We start from the raw sequence: 18199 nt of genomic DNA, 5'->3' as shown, positions 1-18199 counted from the left end.
CCTCCCGACGTCCACGGAAACAGGTACGGAGTGAGACTCCTGGCAGCCAGACCTTCATTTACTCCTGTGGGTGAGGGACTGTCCTTTGCGCTCGCTGTAGTGAAGAACAAGTTGTACGTCTAAAATTGGGAGAAAAACGTCTGAATAATCTCCAAAACAGAAGAAGAAGAATCAATGATGTTGTGTAGAACGTCTGTTGGCCGTACTCTAATTGCAGGCTTTTATTTTGCTAAATTAACGAGGACTGTTAAAGCAGTCGACACTTCTTGGATCGCTTTCAGTGACGACCTCAGGCATCACTGAAAACATCGAAAAAATTTCAAAAATTTTGCTTTTCTCGCCATCCGATCAAATCGCACTGCTTTGAATATTCACAGCTGACAATCCGTTGCGTTGCACTTTGAATTGGGCCCTCAGAGTCGTCGTTTCAACAGGAAGTACATCACCTCAAACACACCCTGTGAATCCCTCGAGCAGCACATCTTCAGAGTAAAGTACCACGTGGAGATTTATTCTCTTTATTTCACTCAGTCGGTTGTAAAATAAAAATTTTTTAATAGAATAACGTGCAACTAATAAAGCAACGACTGACTCCTTTGAGCTTTTCATTTCATTTTGTACATCCTCATTGAGCACACACACACACACACACACACACACACAGACAGAGGCTAAATCCAAAATGGCCGACCTTCCACACACTTTCAAACTCCGTTCGTGGCGCCAAAAACCACATTTCATCGAGTTTGAAGCAAATCATTACATCGTGAATAAAGGTCCATAAATCTGCTTGTGAATCCTAGAAGAGAATCATCAGGTTCTCTTCAGGTTCTCTTCAGGTTCTCTTCAGGTACCAGAGTTCCCCCTCTGGACTGTGAGGTGGTTGATCCTCTCGTGCCACCATGTGATCACGAGAGGCTCTGGGCGCCTTCAGTTCTTGTCTGACGAGCCGCCCAGATATGAGCAGTGGCGGCGTCTTTTAGCCGCTCGTTGGCACCGGCGTCACTCCAGCAGTTCAGTTCTCCACTTCACTCCCAGCCCCCGCCCCCCCCCCCCCTCCCCCGGCTTGACTCCCCGGCCGGTAATTACCGATATCTGTGCGCTCTATCTTTGTCGGCTCGTTTAGTCAATTAGAAAGAGTAATGATTAGCTTCTCTTAGCAAATCGCCAGTTATAAAATGGGCGGGGGGGGGGATTGGCTTTTTGTCAGTTGGAACTCTAATTTGAATAATTGATGCCCATTCAGGGCTCCTGGAGCTGCCTGAGTGGGTGTGGATGAGAAAGAAAAAAAAAAAGGAGTTTTTTTGGATGGCAGTCAGGCTCCGAGGTTGAGAGAAAACAACTTAATTACAGAACTGAAGTTTCCTCTGGAGGGCTGCTTCAACACACACAACTACGTCAGGAGGCGGAGGGGACAAAGAGTGATGGACGGGAGAGAGTGCTTCACTCTCACTCGTCCACGTACGCGACTGTTCTTTTCCTCATCAGTGTGACGCCACTTTGTCAAAGTTCGTCAGACTTGTAGCCCTTTGTGGTCCGAGTCGTTTAACACCGCTTCATTCAAAGTCCTTCAAGCTTCACTTGTGCTCGATATGCTTCGACTCCTTCCAGGCTCCTCTCTCTCTCTCTCTCTCTCTCTCTCTCTCTCTCTCTCTCTCTCTCTCTCTCTCTCTCTCTCTCTCTCTGTGTTCTCTGGATGATCTGAGTGTTTTAAGCTAGAACAGCTGTTTCTGCCCCTATTCCTCCTTTTTTTTCTCGACACTTTTCAACGCTTTTCGGTCGCAGCGACAACAAAGCTGCGTCCTCGCTGCTGTTTTCTTCTCCCGCATCACGTCTGTGTTTCACAGAGTACAAATGCGCGTCGTCAAGGAGAGGAGGTGGAGGTGTTTGGATGCGTCACAGACGCTCATTAAAACTAAAAGTGCTTCTTTTGCTAAACTTGAGCACGTAGTTTGGTCGCCTGAATCTAAATGTTCCTGAGGATGAAGTATCGTCACGGCGAGAGCGGTGAAAACACGGCGACGAGAAACACAAGAGGCCGACACAGAAGCCTTGATTTGAATCTGCAGCATTCTGTCTCCTGCTGTCTTCAAGGGTTCAAGTGTGAGTTGTTGCACAATGAAAAACACGACAAAACAAAAAAAAAAAACAAGTCGTGCGTGTTTGACGTAACCACAGATTCTGGAGTCTCAGTTCCTCCATCTTGCCTCACTGTGACCGGACCTCAGGGAGCCAGAGTCCCCAGAGTCAACCTGCTGACATGTAGACGGAGGTGAATTCAATTGTTCGTGTGGACGCCAGACACTTTGAAGTAACTGTGTGTGTGTGTGTGTGTGTGTGTGTGTGTGTGTGTGTGTGTGTGTGTGTGTGTGTGTGTGTGTGTGTGTGTGTGAGTGTGTGTGTGTGTGTGGCCGTTCAGACCTGCCGTGTTCATCGGCAAGTACTAACTACTTCACGCCGCAGGATGTGATGGAGCAATCAAACCTCCGCAGGTGAAGCAGCCGTGACACTCGCACTGGTCCGTGTGGGTCTGTGATGAGACGGGTGCGTTTGAACTGGGATCAGGGTTAAAGGAGCATTACCAGAGCCGGGGGGGGGGGAGGTGTCCGTTCGCCTCCCTCTCACCTGTCACGTCCGATCGTCTCCTCGGCCGAGCTGTCTACGCCACACTGACCCGGGATGTGACGGGAGCTTTTACCTCCCCCAACCCCCTACGGGTGACAGGAGGAAGGTGACACACACACACACACACACACACACGATCACCTGCCACTGCGGCGTAATCTCCTTTCCACACCTCTTAAGGTGAAGTGGCGTCCCGCTCCGCCGGTACCCTAACCCCAGCCGCTCGGCGCTCGCTCCGCCCGCGAATGTCGTCAGAACCAAACAGCCAGAGGGGGTTATGGTACTGATCGTTTACACTTGAGCCACATCGACTGTAAACACGCAAACCTGAGTCTGCAACACCCCCCCTCCACCCCCACCCCCCTCTCCCTCTCCCTTCTCCACCACCACCACCACCCACCCCGCCCTCGGGCCCCGGAGCGGCGCCGACAGCAGCCTCGCCTCCAACGCGCTCGCTTCATTTAGCAGCAACAATGTGTCTGAACCCCGACAAGCTGTCGCATCGCTCCCCACTCCGCCGTGTGAGGCGGAGCATGAACGCACATCTGACGGTGCTTTAGTGGCTCGGTGACGGAGAGCTACCGGACCAACCACCACACCGGGTTGGGCTCCAGCTTTTTCTGTTTTACGCTGCGTTTTGGCGTTGGGCTCCCTGCCAACTATTTTCTCGTCGATTTGTCTTCTGCTGTAATTCGATTCAGAGGAAGTGGAGGGTGTGAGTGACATTTCTTTTGGGGGGGGGGGGATGAGCTCTCGATGGTGATCGGAGATAAATTTGGCAGCTTCAAACACAGAGAATTGATCTGAGTAACCGTCTTCACCTCCATTTTTCGGTGCTTTTGTTCATTTCTTCTTGCTGAAATAGAAGTGAAATGCAGCAAAAAGTGCAAAAATAAAAGGTCTGGTTGTGTTTTTAAATGAATTAATATTGTGTCATTAATGATAAAAAAAAAAAGTTGGTGAATTAGTGACTCTTCCTTTTCTCTTTTTGGATAAACAATCACGCCTGAGGACAAATCCACTAGAACCATGTGACTTAATATCACAGGTGAGGACAACACGTCTCAGGGTTTAACTCTGAACAGTGTTTTTGTGCATAAAAGAGCTGAATCAATTATTTCATGATTTTTTATTGTTTTTAGCGGCGACTGTTTTGATAATCGATTCATGGTTTGAGTCGCTGGTTCTCTTCTTCTCTCCACTGAGGCCCACAGGAGAGCTGCACAATGATCAGTCAGTTTGGTTTCCTGCCGCCTCGCTGTGGCAGGAAACCAAACTGACTGACAGCAGGCATCCAGCCTCAGGACGTCCGTCTCTACATCCAGCATCTGTCTCTACATCCATCATCCGTCTCTACATCCATCATCCGTCTCTACATCCAACATCCGTCTCTACATCCGTCATCTGTCTCTACATCCGTCATCTGTATCTACATCCATCATCCGTCTCTACATCCAACATCCGTCTCTACATCCGTCATCTGTCTCTACATCCATCATCCGTCTCTACATCCATCATCCGTCTCTACATCCGACATCCGTCTCTACATTCGTCATCTGTCTCTACATCCGTCATCTGTCTCTACATCCATCATCCATCTCTATATCCAACATCTGTCTCTACATCCGTCATCTGTCTCTACATCCATCATCCGTCTCTATATCCAACATCTGTCTCTACATCCGTCATCTGTCTCTACATCCATCATCCGTCTCTACAATTCGTCTCTACATCCACCAGCCGTCTCTACATCCGTCTCTACATCCATCATTCGTCTCTACATCCGTCTTTACATCCATCATCCGTCTCTACATCCGTCTCTACATCCATCATCTATCTCTACATCTGTCTCTTCATCCGTCTCTACATCATGTCGATCCGTCTCTACAGCCGTCTCTTCATCCGTCTCTTCACCCAACTCTACATCCGTCTCTACATCCAACTCTACATCCGTCTCTACATCCGTCTCTACATCCATCATCCGTTTCTACATCCATCTCTACATCCGTCTCTACATCCAACTCTACATCCGTCTCTACATCCGTCTCTACGTCTGTCTCTACATCCGTCACTTCATCCGTCTCTACATCCGTCTCTTCATCCGTCTCTACATCCGTCTCTACATCCATCTCTTCATCCGTCTCTACATCCGTCTCTACATCTGTCTCTTCATCTGTCTCTACATCCGTCTCTACATCCGTCTCTACATCCATCATCCGTTTCTACATCCATCTCTACATCCGTCTCTACATCCGTCTCTACATCCGTCTCTTCATCCGTCTCTACATCTGTCTCTTCATCTGTCTCTACATCCGTCTCTACATTCATCTCTTTGTCAATCTCTACATCCAACTCCACATCTCTACATCCAACTCTACATCCAACTCTACACTCATCCGTCCATTCGTCCGTCCGTCCATTCGTCCACTGAAGCCCTGGCTGTGGCCCACAGTCGTGGGGTCTTAATTTGTCCATGGAGGGGCCCAGAGAGCGGCGAGGCCCTCGGCTGCTTCAACATGAAAGCAAGCTTTTCTTGCCTTTTCATGAGTGAGCACACACGCTCCTCCCAACGACTCCGCTTTATGTTCCCTCAGGATAAACTGGTGCTTGTTAAATAGGGGTTGTGGGAAGTGGAGGGGGGTTTGTAATGAGGGTGGGGGGTGGGCGGTAATGAATTGACAGATTTGGGGAACAACGGGGGTTTAGAAGTTGTGCTAACAAGTGCCGTTGTGCAGAGAAAGCTGCCTCTCATTACAGAACAAATGGAGTAGAGTGGAGCTGAAGAGAGGCGCTGATGTTCTCACACAATACATTACCACATCCTGTTGTCCTCCCCCCCCATCACCAACCTGTTCTGAGGAAACACTCCTCATTGACAGAGTGAATGTGTTAAAATGTGTTTGTTGCTTCATAACATGTTAAATTAATTTATATATTTTTAAACTTCTATCATTTATTTCTACTTAATGGTAATTCATTGTATGTAGTTTTGTTGATGTGTTATTAAGTTTAATTACATTTTCTGTGTCATGTCTTTTTTTCTATGTAAATACATTGTTTCCTATATTTTATACTACTTTACCTCATACACTGTATATAACATAATGTTTGTTCTGTTTAATTTAGTTGTTCTATAAGATCTAATTTTACACTTTATTTTATCAAATTTAAATTAATACTTTAATTAAAATTTGTTTTTTTAAGTATTAAATTATTTTTTTTGATATTTTTTATTTGACATAAATTACTATATTCTATTTAATATTTTATTTTATGAAATTGTATTCTATTACATTTAAGTAACATACTAGTTGTTTTATATTATCTAATTTTTATCATTTACCATATTTTGTTTAATATTTTATTTCATGTTATATCATGTTATATTTATTCTACTTTTTATTTGTTATAATTTCTATTATTTTATCATTTTGTATGTTCCTCCTATCTGGATTACTTGACACACGTACATAAATATGTTTTGTTTTATTTTATTTTATTTTAATTATTACAAGGCTCCTTTATTCCTTCATGCGTTCTCTGTTCTGCTACCGGCTCGGTCTGAATTCATATTTTCTTCTCTCAGCGATTCACCTTCCCGCTGAAATCCCGTGATTATTTGAATAAAGGCAATTGACAGGAGGTGAATCGGTATCCTCCTCTCACCTGACTCCCCTCTCTGTGCGCCTCTTCTCCTTTCTCCTCTTCGGAGAGTCGGGAGCGCGCCGCGAGGAGCCCGGTGTTGGTACTCGAGGTGCGGTTTGGTTAGGGCCCGAACCAGCGAAAGGCTTTTATAAGACAACAACTCATTAACAGACAACCTCCTCGCTTCTTTCCCTCCAGCGACTGCGAGTGCCGTTTGGAGAGGGTGCTTTTCTCTTTCAGCCGCGCAGACAAAAGCCCAGAAAGTCAAGGCTGGTCGCTCTGGGTACTGATTGCATTTTTTTTTTTTTTTGCCAGAGTGCCTATTCAGACGAAGGCAAGAAGGGAATGAAAGCTTTACGAACATTAATGAAGCGCTCAGCTAACAGTTTTCTTTCTTTGTCGACTCTCCTCCTGCCGGCCGTGTGAGTAGTGGAGGAAGAAGAAGAAGAGGAGGAGGAGGAGGAGGAAGAAGAGCCCGAGCAGCTCTCTGTTTGATTGGTTGACTTTGAGGTCAGCGTGGATATAGTTTGGCTGCTTTATCGGTTAGTTTGGTGAAAACAAGCAAGTTGTCGGAGCGAGAAAGAGAGAAGAAAACAAAGACAGAGAAGCAGCTGGAGCCGTTTCTCTGAGACGTTTTGTTCTTTTGATCTTTTGTTGTTTCTTATTTCACCTGTGCGTGCCTCAGATTTCTCGATGGTTTAGGACCTTTAACTGATGCGCAGTGAGGAGGTGTTGATAAGGAGGGCCTCTCTGCTGACATGTCAACAGCAAACCGTCTCCAGAGTTCATGTTTGAAAAGGCCTTTATTTACCTCAACAGAGACCCAGGCCGTTATTTGAAACGGGCTCATATCTAAAGTATAAAGTATTTTGTACTACGGACCCTTTTAGCAGCAGTCAGAAATATCAGTGCGCATGTTGGCAACGGAAGTGGAGTTTTAGCTTGTTTCATGTTCGGCTGTCAGAATTCGACGGTATTCAGACGGGTGTTTCAGTTCAACAAGTGACCGTGTTAACCGGCGACTCTCTGCCGAACGCATCCGTGGATTCTCGTGGTGACTTAACGGTTGTCGTAGGTGATGAACACAGACGAGTGTATTTTAAATGAATCTAATGCTTTTACGAGAACTTCATCAGCTGCCGTCACTTTGGCTGACAGTCACCACTTAACACGGTCACTCGTTAAAGTGAAACACCGGCGGTGTCTCTGGCCGTAAGTTATTAAAAGACTGTGTGTAGAGACTATTTAAAAACAGAATAAAGTCAAAGCTCTGAGTCTGTGTCATGGTGGTTGACATTCTGTACGTAGCTTGTATTGTCCTAGTAGCTTGTAGCATCTACTAGCTTGTAGCATCTAGTAGCTTGTAGCATCTACTAGCTTGTAGCATCTAGTAGCTTGTAGCATCTACTAGCTTGTAGCATCTAGTAGCTTGTAGCATCTACTAGCTTGTAGCATCTACTAGCTTGTAGCATCTAGTAGCATCTACTAGCTTGTAGCATCTACTAGCTTGTAGCATCTAGTAGCTTGTAGCATCTAGTAGCTTGTAGCATCTACTAGCTTGTAGCATCTACTAGCTTGTAGCATCTAGTAGCATCTAGTAGCTTGTAGCATCTAGTAGCTTGTAGCTCATAATGTCTCTCTGGTGTAACGTTACAGGTTTATATCTGGACTCTTTCATGAAAGAAACAACACTAATGTTTCACATTAAAAGCTTTTCCCATTTAAAGGGATATAATCCCTCCATTTCCTCGTAGGCTTTTAAGGAAAAAAGCATCTTGCAGCTCAGTTATTTTGTCGGCAGCTTAACGAGGAACAAAAAGCGGCGAAGCAGAAGCACAGACTGTAAATACAAAGTGGACGTAGTCGCCATGACGTCACCTCGTCGGACGTGCGTCACCAACACCAACATGGCCGTTACCTCAGCTAGCTAGCTGAGCTGAGCTGTCTTCCACGCACAAATGTAACGTCGTCTCATGTATGTTTTATCAGCTGCCAAAGAACCAGCGAGACCCGTTGTTGTTGATGTGGCATCGTATCTTCAGAGAGAGACATCACTCACACCACTTCGGATTGTGTCGTCTTTGTAGTTACGCATTTTCAAAGTCTTGTACTTTAACAGTTTTACACCAAACTTTGACTTTCTTGACGTGGAAAATGATCGTTTTAATTGGCAAACGTCATGCGAGTAATTCAAATGGGATCAAACTAATTATTTGTCTCTCGCTGTTGACTACCGTCCAAAAATATATTTCCATGTTACAACGGGAAGGGGCGGGACTTCACCTCTCTATTCGGTAGAGCAGATGAAACTTTGCTGGTCCTCCTGAAAAAGTTCTACTTGAAATGGGAACTTTTTCCTGTCTTACACTCAAGAGATCGTAGTGTGTTTCTGAATCATTCAACATGTTATAGATGTGTGTGGGCCTGAGGAAATGTGCGCTTGTGAAAGCTGCCAAGATGTGTTGAGGGGAAACTTACAAAGTCACTGTTCTGTTCTTCGAATAAAAAGTCTGTGTTCGAGAGGTAAAGATGAAGATCAGCTGACGGTCCTGTGTGTGTGATTCTTCTTCTCTCTCCAGGCCCGATGGCATGGGGACGGTGACCGTGGACGAGAAGGAGAACTTTGAGGCCATCAGGGGTCGCCTCATGTCTCTGCTGGAGAACCAGATCACACATTTTAGGTACGACACCTTCTCATCAGCATCACAAACAACTCGCATCTTTTAAGATTCATATATCCACGAGGATAGTTTATATATATATATATATATATATATATCCGCACAGATACAGTCACATCTTCACCTCTACAACACATTTTACAGAATGCTAAGCTGTAAAGTGAAGTGATTTGACAAAAACCCAAACATGTAGTACCACCGGTATGCTCCTTTTTAACTGCATCATTATGAACCCAGGCATTCTGGGTATTTTCAGCACACAACAGGTGCAGGGCATGCGTCGATGGCGGCCGATGAGACCTCCCTGCATCTGCGTGCTGCTATTCAGCGCCGCCGCCGCCGTGTGAACGCATTGTGAGCGCGGTGTGAAAGCGGCAGCCCCGAGACCTTGAGCAACACTCGTCTGAATGGACCTGTGCCATTAACTGTCCTGAAGCCCGGCTCTTTAAATCCTTCACGCCTGAGAGGGGCCCTCCATCTGGCCCCGGAGAGGAGGGGAGGGGGGGGGGGGCGGTCAGGGCCGAGTGTGTGTGTGTGTGGGGAGGGGGGGTGATCAGCGGGAGTCATTACTAACTCACCTTAACAAGAGGCTAATGCTGGTAAACAATGGCTGGGACAATGCTGGGATTATGCTAATGTCCCCCAGACAAGAGTTTAGTTTAGATTAAAGCCGAGCTCAGCCACTAAAGATTCATTTAAGGTTACACGTTTAAACTCCAGCTGCTCCTCTTTACTGCCGCTAACGATTGTTATTCTGTCACGCAGATTATCTAAAGATTACCTCATCACTGTTTGGTAATTATTCGTCCTTTTGGTGTTTTAGCCTCACAACTAAAGACACGTGGAGAGGAACTGGCAGCCCAGTATCAGTCTCAAAATGCAATCTATTGGTTTTGTTGACATGAACACAGATTGTCTGCTCAGGGTGAAAATATTTGCCGAATGGAAAATGAATTAGGATCCTTCTTCGTGGTGGAGACACAAATTAAATGCATCCTCGTGACTAAGCAACAGTCCGAGCAAGTGACTCCAAAAAGACGACTATCAGTGGACGAGTCCAAGAGACAAGACTTTCAAACAGAAGACTGGTGTTTCACACTGTGTTATGGTAGTGGTTTTGTTGCCTAAACCTAACTTTCGGTTTTGTTGCCTGAACCTAACTTTCGGTTTTGTTGCCTGAACCTAACTTTCAGTTTTGTTGCCTGAACCTAACTTTCGGTTTTGTTGCCCGAACTTAACTTTCGGTTTTGTTTCCTGAACTTAACTTTCGGTTTTGTTGGTTGAACTTAACTTTCGGTTTTGTTGCTTGAACTTAACTTTCGGTTTTGTTGCCTGAACTTAACTGTTCGTAGTTATTTTAAGGGTTATTTTTTAAAACCCAATCGTGATGTTTTTCATAACTTAGCTGCGTGGTTTTGTTGCCTGAACCTAACTTTCGGTTTTGTTGCCTGAACCTAACTGCTGGTTTTTCGTGACTGTTTCACTAACTGCTGTGTGTGCAGCTTGTGTTGGTGTCATCGGCCATGTTCACGCCCGGCATTAAGACGGGTCTTGGGTGACCCGGTCACAAGTGGACAGCTCTGAGTACAGGTGTGAATCACTGGCGCCGCAACAACGAGACTTTTTTTGCCCACACTTTCAGGCGTTATGGTAATGAAGCGGTCACCTCTAAGCCAGGTGTTACGGTCACAGAATGCTGGTGACAACTTCTGCAACTATGGCGTCTAACGTGAGGGACCGTTATCCAATCGCATTCAACCGTCGTGTAATTCAAATTAAATGAAAGTGATCTGACTCTAGGGAGTCCCACCAAAGTTTCACAAGGAACTGAAAATAGTGTTAACCCTTCTCAGTGGGTCTCACAGTCTCACCTCATGGAACCTCTCCCGGGTGCTGGTTGACCCTCACCGGGCGCATTTCCTCCGGTGCGCCACGACCAGATCTAGGTCGTCTTGAAAAGGCTCTGGGTGTACGCGAGCACCCCGAGCCCGGACTACGGCAATGTCGGCAAACCCATCCTACCCCGTCTTAATGGTCCGAGAACCACCCACCACCGTCTCTCAACATCCGGTCGGAAACACTGTATTACGTCATCCAATCCTGGATGCCCCCTCCCACCATCTTTTACCTCCTTCTAGCGCTGCTGGTGTGAATTCACCCAAGACACATTGAGACCAGATCACTGAGACCACATTCCTTTAGCAGTGTGAACAAATGACATTTAGCCACTATTATTTAGGGTTGGTAATCTTGAGTAACTAGTCCGGGTACGCTAGATTTATGATCCGACCTAAAAACTGCCAACTCCACTCCAATGGACGTAGCTCGCAGCACCTAGCCACGAACGTCGGTAAATGTAGTAAAGAAAGTCGCCATGTTGTCTCTTCAGACCTCCCTCCAAAGCCACTCCCCCCAAAAAAGTGTCATTATGATGGCAAACTTTAACTTGCTTCCTTTCCTGATAGAAACGGCAGCATTCAGTCTCCTATATGTATTACCTTTATATACTACTAATCTGCAACAGCAAATACTTCTCAAGAGAGACATATTGTTGTACTTTTTTTTTTTTTATCAACATACTGAGGAAACAGTTTTGTTTTTTTTTCCGCCATTCATATGCAGAACTTTCATCGACAGTCATTTTCCTCCGGTTTCCAGCCGGAGCATTAATAAGCGTTGGTTATGTCTCCACACTGGCAGCGCTCAGTTAAAGAAGAGATCACGGTCTCGGTTAAACACTACCACACACGATGTGTGTCGACTCTCATTAGCGTCGATCTTTCTCTCACCTGAACCGGCTCGCTTTTGTTGCCTCAACTGTACTGAACAATAACCAGGCAGCAAAATGATGCTTCTCTCAACAAAAAAAAAAAAAACGCATCAGAAGCAAAACAAAATAGTGGAGTTTAAACGCAATGTTCACGAAGCCGAGTTTCCCATTCAGACGGAGCGCCGACCCACGTTTGACCCACACCGCTGTGTCAGCCTGAAGCTGTTATTACTAATTTAGTGTCTGAAAAAGATATGCAGCTAAAAACACCCCAAATGATACGCAGCGAATACAAGTCAAACTATTGTGAAGGTGAACATTGGATAAAACCAGGTTCATAATTCTTATTCTTGTGGCATTTTGTCGACATATTGGAGTCAAAGGTTTGTACTGAGGGGATTTATGATATCTTTGTTTTTCTCCCTAAATCAGAAAATACCCTTGTGTTGTTATTAATAAACGTAGTATAAATGAGTGTGTGAGTGGTGTGTGGACAAAGCCCTCTGTAGAAAGCTTCAGCACACAGAGAGGAATGAAGGTGTGAAGTTTGGTGGATGTCAGAACTACTGAAGTGGAGATTTCTGGATCAGAGTGTGAGAAAAACTCCATTGATAGAAAAGCTCCTTTAAAGAGACGTTTAGTTAAAGTCCAGACATTTAGAAGAGTCTCCAGGTGAAGAGGGTCACAACATGAACTAGTAGATATCACCATCAAACTTCACCACTTCATCACTCACATCAACACCAGCAGTTATTGTATTACAAGTTCTCTGAAATGTTATATTTGAATATGCAAATGAGGCATTATGTAAAGGTGACTTTTGGTGAATTTAGGAGAATTCTACAGACATAAACAAACAAAGAAGTAAAATAAAAACCTATTTATAGATATTGGATATAGATTTTTCTTGTTTGATTTATTTTAGTTTTCTCTCCTTGTTGCATTAAAGAACTATTGTTACAGTTCTTAATGATCTTTGATGATTTTAAAGGACTATTAAAAAGGTCTTTTGTTTATTATCCACAGTCACATCGACCCCCTTCATAATAATGATATTTCTTTCTGTTTAATCTGATTTTCATAAAAGTCACTACATACTGCGGATGTTCATGCATCACGTACGTCATCCTCTCTTTCAACATATTTTGCTCGTTCACGTAGTTTTCATGGAAATGAACATCACAAACTCGTGACTGCTACTGCAAGTATGAGCTGAATCTTTAAACAACTGCTTGATAATACTTTTTAAATATAATATATATATATATATATATAGATAGTGTGAACATCTGCCTGTAGGTTTTTGTCCAATAAACGGCTGACCCGTGCGACCGCGTGCTTTTGTTTATTTAGTTCTGTTCACTTGTCAATTAGCGACGTGAAAACCTCGTGAACCTCCTCGTCTTTGCTCAGACGGAGCTCGAGGTGAGAAACGCTTCCTTCAGCCCAGTAATTAGATGAGAGGAGGCAGCCATCTGTTGACGCCGACTGATGTCTTGCCGCCGCTGCTTCCGTCTTCCTATTCTTCTCATCATTAGTCTTATTTTATTTCATTTTTTTTCACACAGTCGTCCTTGAGATTGTTTCTAAATGTGATGGCCGCCCACGTTTCTCCCCCCCCCCCCCCCCCCCCCCCCCTTCCACATCTGCAGGTACTGCTTTCCCTTCGGACGACCAGATGGGGCCCTGAAGGCAACGCTCTCCCTGCAGGAACGGGTACGGCAACGCATTTTAAAAGACGCCGGCGCAAACGTCCTGTGAGCGGAGCCAATAAGTATCACATGAAAAACCCTCCAGCGTCGCTCTGAATGATGAGGAACCGAACGTATTTAGGTTCTGTATAAAACCTCATATTGAGGAACACTAGGGGCTTATTAGAGGCTGCTTATTACTCTTAATGAAGCACTTATTAAGGCTTTATTCTGCATGATTTTACAGCTACTAGGTCATTAACTAACATTGAACTAATTCCTGCTTATTGACGGTAAGTGAGGAAGTTGTTCATGAATTACTGTCTTCATGATTTTCTCAGTATGGGCTTTGTATTTATAGTCTTTTTTTTTTTTTTTTTTTTTTAATGACAATGTTGTTATTAAAGACACGTTTTTCCCAGTTGATTACTGGCATTAAGGCAATTGTTTTTTAGTATTATAAGTTTTCTGAAATGTTAGGTTTAAATATGCAAATGAGGCATTTTTTCCTTATTAAATATGTGCTAATTTTCATACATATGTGAATATTGGATGAAGTCAGGTTTTGTTGTTTGAGATATCTCTTTCTATCGCTCCATAAATCAGAAAATACTTCAAACAGACGTAAAAAAAAAAAAAAAATCCATTTTCTCCATATTTTTTAGCATAAATCCGGCTCTGGATGATATCTGGATTATTCACCGCGGTGTGGCTGTTGTTTCGTGTTACTTCAGGTTCTGATGAAGGACATCACCACGCCGGTTCCTCCGGAGGACATGAAGAAACTGGTGCAGAGATGTTTGGAGAACGCAGCTCAAATCAACTACAGTCAGCTGATGGAGTACGCTCAGATTAAAGGTGATCAGACGAGTCCACATCAGTGTTTCACTATGTTTCTATTACTGTGAGGAAACCCCAGAAGAAGATGTGAGGAATCCAGCTTTTAAAGTGCGTCTTCTACTGTGGACACGCTGGTTCTCACCGATACCGCCCTTCTGTCTAGATCAGAGCCACGATGAGGAACTTATATTTAGTGTTGGTTCTGTTGGTCCCTGTGGACTAAAGTGGTCTCTGAGCACTAGAGTCCCTTTAGAAAACGCTGGACCGGTCTCTGTTGGAGGATCTGGGTCTGTCCACGGTGGACCGGTCTCTGTTGGAGGATCTGGGTCTGTCCACGGTGGACCGGTCTCTGCTGGAGGATCTGGGTCTGTCCACGGTGGACCAGGTCTCTGCTGGAGGATCTGGGTCTGTCCACGGTGGACCAGGTCTCTGCTGGAGTCTGAGCTGAAGGAGTTTCTGGTGAACCTGCATGAGTTCATCTGGTTTCACCAGAATCCGACCCGGTGGCTCTGATGACATCATTAAGAATAACTCTATAGAAACAGACCATCTTCTCTCTGATGGTCTCTGTACTGATGGAGGTCTGATAGAGGATCAGGACTACACTGAGACCGGTTCAGGACCAGTTAAAAGTTCCTCACAGTAACTTTAAAGACCAAAGTGCAGCGGTCCACAACGTCCAGACAGAAGACTGAAGCAGTTAATGGGGTCATTCAAATCCAAAGGGTTCATCCTCTGAGGAGCAGGACCTTCAGCTGAGGTTCATGGGAAATGTAGTCCCGTCTGTCACGTGTATTATAATCAAGTGATTTTTTTTTCATTTCTACCCCGGTGTGTTCGGACCTTCAGCGGATCCTCAGGCAGCTCCGGAGAAAAGGCTGGAGGACATGATGAGACTGGGGGAGCTCTGCATCGAAGTCCTGCAGCAGAACGAGGAACATCACTCCGAGGTTTGTTTCAAAAGAGAGAACGGTCGTTGTGTTTTGACAACATCACGTAGTAAAACTTTAGAGTTATTATCATTAAAGTTACACTTTAGGAACTTGTCACTTGGAGCCTCCATTGTTGATTTTCTCTACTTTTACTTAATTGTAAGTGTTTCACGGTTTGTGTCTGAAAATCACTCGCCGCTTCCTCCTCACTACAGTTTGTACTGATCGCCAAAATAAAAGAACACACGGGTCACCGCTCGGGTCATCTTCTCTGCTCCGTTAATCACGGGAGATATTTTGGTTGCGTGGCCTCTCATCTAAATTAATTTAAGCTCCCCTGCTGAACAGTGATGCCGCGCATAGATCTAGGGCTTTTATTGTGAAAGGATAGGACGGGAGTAAAGCTGTATCAATGTTAATTTCCCAAATTAGTTAGGGGAACAATAACGAGAGATATTTAATGTGACGCTCCGCTCACATTAAATATCTCTCGTCTCGTCCATCTTCATCAGAGCAATGCATTGTGGGACACTTTGAGCCCACTCGATAGGGAATATCTGCTTTTCTCTACAAAATGGCAAAACTGGCGTTAAAGTCCACTGCAGAGCAAAGTAGTGACCGACGACAGAGATGACAACTAAAGTTTTCTTTCAATCGGAGTCCTTCCACGTTGTTGTGATTTATTATATCCAGCAGTAATAATACCACATTCATATCTGTTTTTGAAAGGCTCATAATAAATATGTTCTGAGTGATCTGGATGGAATAACTTTTATGTGACAGAACATCAGAGTTTAGCTGACAACAGCTCTTTACCGCGTCCTATTTATTACACTTTAAACTGTCTCTCTTTTTTTCCCCCCTCTGAGTGACTTGTCACTTGATCATTTCATTACCGTTCTTGATCACTTTTCGCAGCACCGTCCGCTCTCCTCCCCGTCGGCTCGGTGAAAACGAACGCCCACGGCCCGAGCGCCCGGGTGTAAAACTGATCAATCACAGGTGTTGAGACGTGGCGGGTTTTTGATCGGCCCTTAAGTGGCAGCGCGGCGGCGGCTCGGGCATCTGCTTCTGATCTATTTATAACGCGCCGCGCTCCGCCGCTGCCATGGTGACCGGTGGATCTGTGCTCCGGGCTTCAGATGTGATGTTGACTACAAGTTTCTGTGCCGCCGCCGCAAGCTGCCACAATTAAATCTAGAGATGAATCATAATTGCTTTACGTCTCGTTGTTTGTTTGTCGCGGTGATGTCAAAGTGACCGTCGAGACGATGTTTAAATATTCACACGCAAACGTTGCACGTTTTAGAAGCTGAACTGCTGGACAAAAGACGCCTCCTGCTTCTCTGGAAAGTCCATCATCAGTATGTTTTTCTTTTTTTTTTTGTGCACAAAGTTGCTTATTGGAACGTGATTGGCTCCAGACTAGTTGTGATGTCATAAAGTCCTGCTGGCACGGCCTCCTGTTGAACTCACAGGATCTTTCCTCCTCCAGCTGGTGGATTCCATTTTAACATTTTTGGTAATTGGATATTCATCTGTGTATTTAACACCCTCGAGATTACAGACACTCATAAAACACACCAACAATGCTTCTTATTCAATAACTAATCAAAAAAATACTAATAAAGTCAACTGTCTCCCTGGCTTGTTGCTCAAACTGTAGAACCAGTTCTAGAGTTTACACTATAAGAGGTTGTGTGCTTGTAAACTGTGTCATAGCTGAAACACAGAACTGCCCTGCTAACGTGCTAACGTGCTAACCGGGCGCAAACATCCGGTCCTGAAGAGAGAAGCCAAAGCTTCGTGTGTAAAAGCTGCATTCTCTCTAGTGTCCACCAGGGGGCGACTCCTCTGGTCGTATAGAAGTCTAGTCTAAAATGACTCTACTTCTCTCTTGATTAATATTCCCTCAGTAAACATTGTAAAAGTTTATTCTCCAAATATGGTCATTTCAGTTCATCAGTTGCAAAAAAAAGCTAAGCTAGCATCGGTTATAGTCCAAGATGGAGACCTCAGCAGACGCCTTGAGAATCACGTTGGAGTTGTAATAATTCCTCTGACGCTGCTCTCTGTTTCTCTGTTCTGTGTTCCGCCGTGGGAAGGGAAGAGAGGTGAGTGTTTTTCTCTTACCAGTGTTTCAGTCGTCCTCCGCCCGTGTTTCTGTGTTTTTTCTTGTTGTATTGCTGCCGATTTGTGGTTATCCAGAGCTCCAGCAGACCTTGTTCTGCCTGCGTCACTGCTCACCGTCTTACTGTTGCTGCTGCTGCTGCTGCTGGTGTGTGTGTGTGTGTGTGTGTGTGTGTGTGTGTGTGTGTGTGTGTGTGTGTGTGTGTGTGTGTGTGTGTGTGTGAGAGAGTTGACGTGTTTCATGGCCACAGGGTTGCTTAAAAAAAGTCTTACTCAAAAACTTAAATGGGTTGAAGGATTTCTGGTGGCGCTAAAATCACGACTGAATTATGTCCGTTTTTATTGGGAGAAACATCATTTCTAAACAGAACTGATTTGTTAATAGAGCAATTATTATAATTGTCCTACTTTGTTAATGACTTGAGAAGCAACTATTGCTCTTCAAAGTGCACTTAACGCAACTTTTTCCATTTACTCTGAATTCCTTCCAGTCATTCTAGTCTCCTTTAACTTGTCACTGTTTCCTTTCCTCCAATCCTTCCTTGTTCACTTTAGTTCATTCTTTCACATTGTCTCCTTTCTTCTCCTCTCTTTCTCACTATTGTCCTTTCTTTCCTCTGCTCTTTCTTGATTCCTTCCAGTCCTCCTTTGTTCACTCTTTTCCCTTTTAATTCATACTTAATTTCCTTCCCTAACCCTTTGTCTGTTTTACTTCTCCTCTTCTTCACATCTTTATTCCATTCATCTGTTTCTCTAATAGCCCTTTATTCCTCTCTCTCGTCCTTGCGTCTTACGCGTCTCCCTTTGACTCCTCTGCTTCCTTCTCGTCTCTTTGTCTTTCTTGATGGACCGATCTTTACAATCAGCCGTTATTGAAACCGATGC

The 18199-nt window shown here is 44.6% G+C and overlaps 1 protein-coding gene across 1 annotated transcript in view; it reads left to right on the top strand.

The window, feature by feature from the left end:
• Positions 1–18199, top strand: part of cadps2 (Ca++-dependent secretion activator 2) — a 135532-nt gene that overhangs the window by 73181 nt on the left and 44152 nt on the right. The window contains 5 exon segments of the mRNA XM_068724123.1: positions 1–23; positions 8850–8951; positions 13374–13437; positions 14147–14270; positions 15102–15202. Of these exon segments, the coding sequence (XP_068580224.1) occupies positions 1–23; positions 8850–8951; positions 13374–13437; positions 14147–14270; positions 15102–15202 (414 nt within the window).

Source organism: Cebidichthys violaceus, unplaced genomic scaffold, assembly GCF_023349555.1.
Source record: "Cebidichthys violaceus isolate CVI_PGR_0920_01 unplaced genomic scaffold, fCebVio1.0.p SCAF_3, whole genome shotgun sequence".
Taxonomy (NCBI): Eukaryota; Metazoa; Chordata; class Actinopteri; order Perciformes; family Stichaeidae; genus Cebidichthys; species Cebidichthys violaceus.
The sequence above is the reverse complement of the archived record's forward strand: the minus strand, read 5'-3'. Positions and strand labels throughout refer to the sequence as shown.